At 36.8% G+C, this 11,046-nt stretch overlaps 1 protein-coding gene across 1 annotated transcript in view; it reads right to left on the reverse strand.

Moving 5' to 3' along the window:
* The window catches only part of FSTL5 (follistatin like 5), a 512,268-nt gene that overhangs the window by 78,457 nt on the left and 422,765 nt on the right, over positions 1–11,046 (reverse strand). The window contains exon 11 of the mRNA XM_003794706.2: positions 1,911–2,060. Coding sequence (XP_003794754.1) covers positions 1,911–2,060 — 150 coding nt within the window. The remainder of the gene's footprint in view (positions 1–1,910; positions 2,061–11,046) is intronic.

The raw sequence follows: 11,046 nt of genomic DNA on the forward strand, positions 1-11,046 counted from the left end.
GGTATGGCACTTTATACCCCTTCCATCATACCTGCCCAGTGAATATCTTAACCTGTGTCCTTTGCATTATCCTATACTAAACTGATAAGCTTAATCTGTGAACCACTCTAGCAAATTATTGAACTCAAGTAGAACGCCATGAGATCCCTAACTCACACCTGGTCAATCAATAGTTCTGGAGGCCCAGACGTGCTGTGCTACTGATGTCAGAAGTGGGGGGCAGGCTTGTGAGACTGATTCCTCAACCTATGGGATCTGACTGGTGATATCTCCAGTTATATAGTTGTGAAACTGTGTCTGTGGCAGAACTGAGGGCGGGCTTGAGTGTAGGGAGAAACTCACACTTTTTTTTTTTTTCTTTTTGCAGTTTTTGGCTGGGGCTGGGTTTGAACCTGCCACCTCTGGCATATGGAGCCAGTGCCCTACCCCTTTGAGCTAGAGGCACCACCAAAACTCACACATATTTTGAGATTACAGAAGTCTTTTATGTTGATTATTGTTGTGGCATGAAAGAGAGGAAAAACTGTTAGAGTTATTTTAAAACATATTCCCATTTAACAAATTGTGCACATCTCACAAAGCTATTGCAGGTTCTTTCCTCTGAGTTGAGAGCAATAGATAAAATAATTGAAGGTCCAGAATCTTGAGGCAGACTGCCTAGGGGGAGAGTCCTGCACCTCTCCTTGGTTGCTGTGCAACTTGGTCCAAGGAAAGAGCAAGAGCTGAAATAGTTGGTGGCTCAAATTTGAAACAGGAAGTAAGAGCATTGTGAAAAGACAACCAAGGCAGTGTTTCTTAGAGATTATTATCTTTATCATCAACCCCTACAAACATTACTTGTTTTACCACTACATAGTAAATTCTACTAAGGTACCTTTATCTAGCGATGCCTACTATTGTCTTGGCTTTCCCTAATCACCAAATTTAAAAAACAATTAATTCTGATTACCTTATGATGATTAGGAATACCTTAGACCCTCTGAGTGGGCCTTCCTAACTCTAAACAGAATAAACAACTATGAGAGTGATTTGTGTCATGTTAATATTGATACCAGACAGGGGGCGCCCCAGCCAGCTCAGCCCACTGGGGCTGGAGGACCTGCTGCCTCCGTCTTGGCAGTGTTGGTGCAGCCAGCAGAGGAACCAGCAGGCTGGGGCATAGGCAAGCAGGGGGAGCTTCCCTCCCCCAACAAGGCTTTTGTAGCCAAAGGAACCAGACACAAGCAGAGGAAGACACTGGCGATTCCTCCAGTGCATCCCTGATTGGTCTGTGTTCAAAACCTGCTCCTGATTGGTGTGTTTTCAAGACCCAAAAGCTCATCGAGCAAATGCCCCTATATAAGACCCTAAGCAGAGAGCCCAAGCACAGACCACTGCAGACCTCTGAGAGAGAGAGAGAGCAGAAGAGCAAGAGTGTAACACTTGTATCCTGCTCTGCAAGGAGGTTTGGCTCTTTGTAACAGCTGTGCCATTTGTATAAAACCTATCTTACTGCTGATCCTGCTCACAAGGTTTGGCTCTTTGTGAGAGCTATAACACCTGTTGAATAAAACCTAACTACTGTTGATCCTGTGGTCCGCCAATTCATTCATCGAATCATTGAGACCAAGAGCCTAGAAATTTAGTATCAAAAATTTGGTAGCAATATGATAATGAATAAAATTTTCGAAAACAAAAGATATTAAAATCATGAGTAATATTTTTGAAAAGATATTTACATTGCTGCCTTAATTCACTTGGCTCAAGAGCAGAAAGAGTGTTTTAAAAGAAGGCAGTCATTTTCCAGTTATCCCACTAATGAAACATGTTATCAATGACAATCAAAGCCAATGTACAAGTCCCCTAGTAAACACTCTTGCATTAACATAAACATTTTAAAGATCTACTTTCAAAACTATAATTATTCATACCTGAACAACTTTTTGGGATTGCACATCAACAATAAGGACTCTGTCCAGGGTAGGCTGTGCAACATAAATGAACTTGTCTTTGACATTAACAGCAGATGCCCACACACACCTCTGAACTTCATCTCCCTCAGCTTTGGGACAGACTTCATCCTGTAATGTAGAAAATAATAAATGAGATTTATATCTTAAAGAATAACACGGTGTGAAGGTATCATAGGTGAAATTAATGTTTGATGCTTTACTAGTTTCAGCATCAAATGCTAAATATGTGCACATTTAATCAAAAAACTAGTAGATATAGATGGCAAATTTATGTTCATTAAACGTGTATAGAAATCTATAATAAATGAAATCTCTTTAAAATAATTTTATTGTCCTTATTTACTTCTTTTTCTAGTGAAAGGTAGTTCTTTCATTTTTTATTACTTGTTTTTGACTCAGCAACTTCAGAACATCCCTTTTTTCCTTTAATTATCCTCATCTCCTTTCTCTTTAATAAATGTCACACTGAAGAATATTCAGAGCTTATCAAATACAGCTGTCCCCATGGTACATCCGTGACCTTGTCAAAAGTCATAGAATTCCTTGGAAATGATAGCAAGAATCTTCTAATTTGTGGTGAATCAGAAGCTTAGAGAAACTATAATAAGGTGTTTATTCACAAAGATTATTTACATTTTTATTTTTAATGTCAAAATTGAATTAAACAAAATCTCTCCATCTTCCCAAGGCTTTTATCCTGATTTTTACCTTAGAGTTGCCTTCTGGTTGTTTAGTTTTTGTCTAGTTTTTGTTAGATTGTTATAAATGAGGCCAAAATAATATCCTCTATTTCCTCCTTCCCTTCCTCTTGTCAATACCATAAACGAGTGTTGAATGGATACTTCAGCCTCTGTGATTCAGGCTGACAGATGCATCGTAAGTAACAAAACGTAATTTAGTTCATGATTTGAGTTTTCATGTTTTTCTTGTATTGAATAACATAGTACTTACTGTTAAAAACCAAGGAGAGAATTGCTGAATTATACATAAAATGCATGTGTCATGATAAGCACATGATATAATGATAAACAGTTATTCAAGCATTTCATTTGACATATTATTTAGGAATGATCATTAATAATGAGTGTCTAATTTCATTGATTTGTGTACTGCAAGTATTATCTTCTAAGTGATATTAGAATAATACATAATTTCTCTTCTACTTCATATAACAACAGTTTCTTATCAGAGATCTCTTTCAGCACCTGTACTTAATACATGAAACAAAGTCAACACAGCTTTCATCATACTACTTATTTTTACTTAAAGGTAATAACTGACAGCAGATATGCCAAGTTCAGCATTTAGTAACTCTACTGAACATGCTCCTCTGGCAGCACAGTGATTATAGGTTGGTTTTCTGTTTACATAAAGTTTGGAAAATCATGTCACTCATCAGGGGACTGTGCAGTGGGGTATTCAGTGTGTGGTTTGCTGTTTGTGCTCTCCGAACTTCCAATCTAATTCAGGAAGCCTCTAGAGTGTGCACTAATTTTTGAGAGCCAATCAGTATTAGGAGACTTAGGAACAGAACAATAGTGTTACCTTCTAAATAGGAATTCAGACTTCCAAGACAGAAGAAAAAAACGAAACCAAACCAAACAAAACCTCCCTTAAAACTAAGCACTCAATGTATGGTAGCTCTGGAGTTATGAAATTAACTACATTTCCTAGAACGTACCATAACCACTCCAGGTGACTTCCTGTGGCCTCAACCTGAATAACATTCACGACACCCTTGACGAGGGAACACAAACCTGGAGACAGAAGTCCACCCTCAGCTCACAGTACAGTATGGGACTGTAGGTTCCTGCATGATCCCTACTGAACATTGTTTTCTATGCCAATTACCATGATTTGATTAATTCACTTTGAATGTCAAACTTTTCTTCAGAAGCATACCAAATGCCCTTGGCAAGAGCCTATTTTATGAGAAATAAACACTACATAAAATATGTAGTTCAGAGGCACGAAGAGGTGGGAAAAATGGGACCTCAGGCTATTGAAAGGCTAAGAACACAGGGAAATTGTTCACAAATTCTGGCCTGTTTGTAAAAGCTCCCCAAGAATCCTGCCAAGATAATGAGAAGTGGGAGTGACCTGACACATAACTGTCAGGCAAACAACTGCTGAACCAGGAGCAAATCCACCCCTTTGTTTGCTGCAAAACTATTCAACAGTGAAATAAACTGCTCTGCTGGGAATTATTTTCCATTCGTATGCTCTTCCCATAAGACATCCCTCACTAGACTTCTAATCATTTTTACAAAGCCATTAAAAGTTTCCTGACAGTGACCCTGAGGGGTTTTTTCTTTGTTTTATTCCATTATTTCGAATTATAGTCTATTATATCCCATTTTACAATAGCCCTCTTATTTTTTTTTTTAGATTCCATATATTAATATTTATTTCTATGAATGGGAATTCTGAAAGAATGTTTTTCACATGAATTAAGCAATTTAATGGGGATAAAAAGATAACAGAAAACACCAGAGATGGAAAATAAGATTAAGATAACACATGCTGATGAGGAAATTCATCAGGAATTATATAAAAGTCTATCATTCAATCACTTTTTATTGAAACATGTACTACCATTAGAGCAGAATAAACTAATAGGATATTAGGACTAATAAAGATGAGAGTCAATAAGAAACAGGAAAAAGTAGTTCATAATTTATTCCCTTTGATCATTTCCATATTTAATCCCATATTTCTTGCATACCCTATGAATTATCATTTCCTTATTTTTAAAGCATGCCAATTGTATTCCTATTGATGACACAAACTTTAATTTAGTAACTAAAATAGTGTTAATAGTTCCTGATTTACATCTATAGGCCTAACTCAAACAGAAGAATATATTCACTGGTCTACTTCTAGGACTTTGCCATTTTTACTTAATTATGCAGATCAATGATTAAAAATACTTCATCTTAAAATCTCCAAATTCCCAATCATCCTTCCCTTTCTTAAAATTTCACCTCTCAGCATATCCTTTGAAAGACAAAAAATAAAAATAAAAAAAGAAAAAAAAGAAAACAAACAGTTTGGCCCCTCTGTTTTCCTTGCATCCAGCTCAACAAGTTCCAGTCCTTCCCTCCTCTCATCCTTCTCTCCAATCTTAGATTTGTCCACTGTCTTTGCTTCTAGAAAGACGACCTTAGATTTCACTTACAATAACTTTAAATATGTCCCCCGAGTATTCAAACATATACATCACCCCCTATAGTTAAGAAACAAACTTTACAACAACATCGATGGAATCATCTGCCTTCTCTTCCAACCGTCTATCATAATTCTCCTCTGATTTGGAACAACCTTTCTGGAATGTTACTTTCATTTCCAGTCCTCTCACTCTACATCGATCATATCCCAAAACTGGTTTTCATGATGTTATCTCTTTCAAAAGAGATAGTTTCCAAGTCACCTGTAAGATCAGAATCCCAACAGTTCTTCTTTATTTAGTTCTTGCTGCCAAGCATTTATTGAGCTCTAGCTAAGTAAAGAATATTGTCCAAAGCTAGAGTTGAAAATAAAACATGAATATGACAGAATCCCTGTTCTCACGTTGCTTACAAATTCTGTAGGATTTGGCTGCTTCACACACTCATTCCTCATGAAATGTTCTTTCATTCTCGTAAGGCAAAGGTCAGCAAATAGGGGGTCCCAGGTCAAGTTCAACAACTGCCTAAGTATGGTTCAGGAGCTAAGAATGCTTTCTGCAACTTTCAATGGTCAAAAAAATGTAAAAGAATGCATTTTGTTGACTTATAAACATTAAATGAAAGCCAAATTTATATACACATAGGTGTATCAAAACACAGCTAGACCCATTCATTTAAATAGTGTCTTCGGCTATTTTCATGCTAGGGCAGAAAAAGACCATTAGGAACTGTAAAGTCAGAGACATTTACCATCTGTACGTTTGCAGAAAAAATTGGTGTTGATGTTGTTCTTGTATCCGTCCCTGCCCTAGTTATCATTTTAGTCCTGTTAGCTCCATTCTTTCTGACTGCGTGGCTGCTTTATCTTCTATTTGTTAATTATTGCTGCAGGAAAGGTTCAGACTTTAGTTTTCTGCTCTATTTACTTTACATTAAATTCCTCTGAAAACTCAACTGTTCTGGTCGCCTAATTGCTATTATGGTCCGGCGACACCCAGAGATGAATCTATGGCTTTGCCATTCACCAAGTTGTCTTCCTTCCGTCCCTTTCAGAAAAAAATGATTGGAAGGGCATTTCAGATGGAGATATTATATAGAGCAAGAAAGTGCAATTACACAGAGAAATACACCAAAGAAAGGGTGAAAAGCTTGCACTCACGTACACAGACAGACAGGTGAAGAGAGACAGATTATAAGGACCGCATACACTAGGGAAGTCTCCAAAAAATGAAGCAATGTCATAAAATAATACACTATTGAACAGTAGAGTAATAAGGAATAAAATCGGCAATGAAAACCATTTCTCCACCTATATATAGAACAAAAGGACAGTTGAAAGGTAAAATACCCTGTCGTTTGAGAACAAAAAAGTAAAAATATAAACGTAATTATGTGAGGAATGACAGGCCTAGGAGGATGAGTGGATGAAACACAGAAAAGGCAGGATAAGTAGGATGGTGCCAAGGGCTCAAAGGAGTGGGGCACTGGTCCCATATGCCAGAGGTGGCAGATTCAAACCCAGCCCCAGCCAAGAACTGCAAAAAAAAAAAGGCAGGATAAGTAAGCACCAGTGAACCAGAGAGTCAGGGCTCTTTCTGATATAAAGAAAAGCTGTTATCTGAATCTCTGAGTAATCTGGATTACCAACGCATTGTGTAATATATACAGGTGTGAATGGAACCAAATGGGCATTAGTACTATGAAGAAATTTATATGCCAAAAATAAAATGACCTAAAATGTATACACCCAACTTAAGCACGGAATTACTGCGCTTTCACTGAATTTTTTTTCTTTTTTTTGAAAGAAGTTGAAAGGAAGAGAGCCTGGTGAATGGCACAGACAGATTCATCTTTGCACGTCATCTGACCCTATTAGCAATTAAACGATCAGAACGGCTAAGTTTTCAGAGAAGTTTAATGTAAAGGAAATAGAGCAGAAAACTAGTCTGAACCTTGGCTTTTCTGAAGCCGTAATTAATTAGCACTGAGTTAGGCAGCACGGGGAGCCACCCAGCGTGTTAATGTGGACACTCCTGGAGAGGTACGGGACAGATGTTAAGAAAAGGAGGTAAGAGAGTTTGGTGTTTTCACAAACAATTGAATATGAGCCTTGAAGTCTGAAAACTTTCAGGGGCCCTGAAGATTTGGTTCCCTCCCTGCCGTGGGAGCTAGCTGGGGGAGGTAACCTGGTCTGAGGAGTTCTGCCCTGTGCCACTTCTATGCTTCTCTCCCCACCAGCTTCCTAAGACAGGGAAAGATTCTCCTCCCACTAGTTAGTAATTGAAAACTGCTTTGCCATAGGTGTTGCCTTGGTGGCCAGTTTCTCAAGGTCTACTGTCCCTGTTTTTTAATGCCACGAACAATGCATAAGATTGTGTCAGAGGAAACAAGAAAGGCCATGGACACAATCCTTTGGGCTTTCTATAGAATTTCCTTCCAATTATTCTTTCCAAGAGCCTCTTTTGTACAAAGTAATTAAGTCATTCATTTTTAAAAATTCTTACTACAAATATATAGCTATTACCTTCATTGTTCTTCAATTAATACCCTCTCTTTTAGTTAGAATTCTCTCCCTAATATTTTATATAAGATCTATGACTATCCACAGGTATTGGTAAGCACCTCCTACATTTATTCATCAAATTCTCTTGAACCTACATTGGGAGCTGCGCTTCTAACACCTACAGAATGCATCTCTAACTGCTGTGTGTTTTACTGATCTTCCTCTTGTCTGAACTTTCACAGAATTCATATTTTACATCAAAAAACTTGGCATTGAATCATACACTATCCTTCCCAATTAAAATGTTAGCTTTTTCTGTCCTTATCATTCTACACGTTCTAAACACAATGGTCACATTACAATAATTGCTCGGAAAACAGATGTCCAAATATAACTTATTTTAGTAAAAAGAAGAAGAATCAAAAAGTGGTGTATATTCCTCAGTCATGATGTGAATGAAACACTGTGCCCTGTCATCCAGAGTCGCTGAGAAACAGAATTCTGGAGCAGCACCAGTCGCACTGTGAGCTGCCAGTTGTCACTCCCCTGTTACCAAGCTGAGGAGAGCAAAGAAATTGAAAACAACCCTAGAGAATCTATCATAGCAGTTCGACACCCCCACAATATCACAAGTGTGATCAGTGAACCTATCTAGTTAAAGTGTTCTCAAATTTGCCTGGAGGATTTCATGTGATGAAAACTACCTACTGCTTTTAAAAAAGAAAAATAAATTGTGCAATAATCAAAGTAATCCCTTCCCACAGAGAGTTTCAGAAGCACTGATTTCACGCTCTCTTTTCTTTTCTACCTTTCTGTCTTTCTCGCTCCTCTTTCAATTTTTCTTTCTTTTATGTTTATTTTTAACGAAAGCTTTAACTCTCTCAGTCAAATGGATTAAATACAAAAGCAAATAATGAAATAATGGAAAAAATGGTGTTTACTTTATCAAATGTAATAGAATATAAATACTCTTCAATTTCTCATAGATCAAGGAGAATAATACAAGGGTTCCTTTGTACCATCACTGTGTAATTTTTATGCTGTGTCGAAATAGACATATACTATTATTTAGTGTACTGAAAGAATAGTGTGTCTATATATGTGTGTGTATTATAAACACAAATACACACACATATTTGCATATAAAATTAAGGCTGAGCTATTTGTGAGTATGCTAAATAGATGTATTTTTTAAATTTTGTTTTGCAATCTTTAAGATAAATAAGATCTTAAGATAAATAAGTCTTACAATAGCGGATTAACAACTAAATGGCAATGAATATCTACTTTATTTGTCCTTTTTAAAAGGCACTGAGATGAAAGTATTTTGACACTTTTTAATTGAGATCACTTCTTATAAACAAGAAATACATTTTTTTCCTAAAATGAGGCATATTCAATTTATCACATGCTATTTTCTATTTAATTTATAAATATCACAAATATCCTTTCATATATTAGTCAAAGCATAGGTAGTCATGGCAATTTAGAGGCTGTGTATGTCTTAATTTAAGTTATCATGGAACACTGTCCTGTAGAGTGATTTTGATTTGGGGATAAAAAAGGTGCAAAGGAGACATCACATTTTTGTCTGTACTTTTAATACATTGCCAATATGTTTAGATCATTCCTTGTCACAATAAAAACAGAGCTGATGACACTGGGCTATTATAAACTGCTGATGGCTTTCTTCCGCTTTAGAGATGATGTATTAGGTTAAACAAAGTGGACTCTGAGGTCAACCAGACCTTGATGGAATGTCCAAGTGTACGTTTATGTTAGCCATGTAAATATTCCTTGATCACCCCATTGTGAATATAGTAATATTATCTATCAGAATTATTGTGAAGATTAAATACAACCAGAATTGAAAAGGTCAAGTAGTTGATACATGTCACCAGTTATTCTCATATAGAAAATCCTCTGTGAACTAAACTTTCTGGAAGCTATAATAATTTACTTGTTTTTGATACATTTTTCCTCCAATTTAAAATAGTCTGTAGAGAGGTGGGTTGTACATGTTTAAGCCCTTTGGAAGGTTACTTAAATGTGACATGATTGTTTCATACAGAGTAAGGAGATTTTTCCCCTTTCTGTTCGTCATTTGGTAGTTGTGTGACTGAGCAAAACTTCTGACATTTGTCATTTCCTCATCTGGAATGGCAGGGATTACATTGTCCATTGTTTATAGAAGAGAAAACAAAGTTATCTGAGTTATTTCAGCTCTGTTTAAATTTAAAATGTTATACTGGCTTATAAAAATATTGATATAGGTAAGAGCAGCTGGTTAAAAAAATAAAACTGTAGAGCATTAAATTTGAAACTCCCACAGAAGATAAGAGAAGAAAATTCTTGCAAGTGTAAGACCAGACAGCTATTGTCCTGGTCTTTTGCCTCTTGTAAAAAAGCTGAATCCTGGCTGGGGTTTGGCCCAGGGGCCAGAATTGGAGGGACAGGCATTTCATATGTGTGGGGAAAGGTGTACATCAGAACATTGGGGAGAACAAATTAAATACGAAGACATAAGGCTAACAGTAGGTCAAAGAACCAGTAAATGGAGGTTGTCAAAATGGTTTTGAATCAAAACTAACATTACAGTACTAAAGGAAATGTACAACTATGGCACATAAGTAAACGTAAATTACATGGAACTTGAAGGTTCATAATGGGTCAGTCTGATTAAAACCTAATGTGGAGGCCGGGCGTAGTGGCTCATGCCTGTAATCCTAGCACTCTAGGAGGCATAGGAGGGAAGATCTCTTGAGTTCAGGAGTTCGAGATCAGGCTAAGCAAGAATGAAATCCCATCTCTACTAAAAATAGAAAAATTAGCCAGGTAACGTGGTAGGTCCCTGCTTATTCAGGAGGCTGAGGTAGGAGAATTGCTTGAACCCAAGATTTTAAGGTTGCTGTCAGCTAAGCTAATGCCATTGGCACTCTACCCAGGGCAATAGAGGGAGAATCTCTCTCAGAAGAAAAAAAAAAATCTAGTGGGGATAGACAGAATTAACAAATTAAATTAAGTGTGCTTAATTTTATCCCGTTAACACAATGATATTATTTCTATAGGAGAAATTATACTCTTTTTAAAACTCTTAGCAAAATTACTAAGCTAGTTTGCAAGAAAAGAAATAAGATTAAAGAAAATCATTACCACATAACATATGAAGCTAACTGACCCCATACATACACACACACGTTGTAAGGCTTTCTTAAAATAATAGGACACTCATTATAATCACGGCATCTCCATGAATATTATTAAGTACCACAATTAGGGTATTCAATCATGCTTTGATGGCCCAAATACACATCTCTCTGTACAAGTCTTCTGACAGCTGGATAGTCAGCCTTTTCCTTACTTTGAAAAGTAGGAACTTTTGATAGTTTGTTAATGCAGCTTTTAAACCTTGGCCCCAAGAACT

Source organism: Otolemur garnettii, unplaced genomic scaffold, assembly GCF_000181295.1.
Source record: "Otolemur garnettii isolate 467f Iridium unplaced genomic scaffold, OtoGar3 scaffold00085, whole genome shotgun sequence".
Taxonomy (NCBI): Eukaryota; Metazoa; Chordata; class Mammalia; order Primates; family Galagidae; genus Otolemur; species Otolemur garnettii.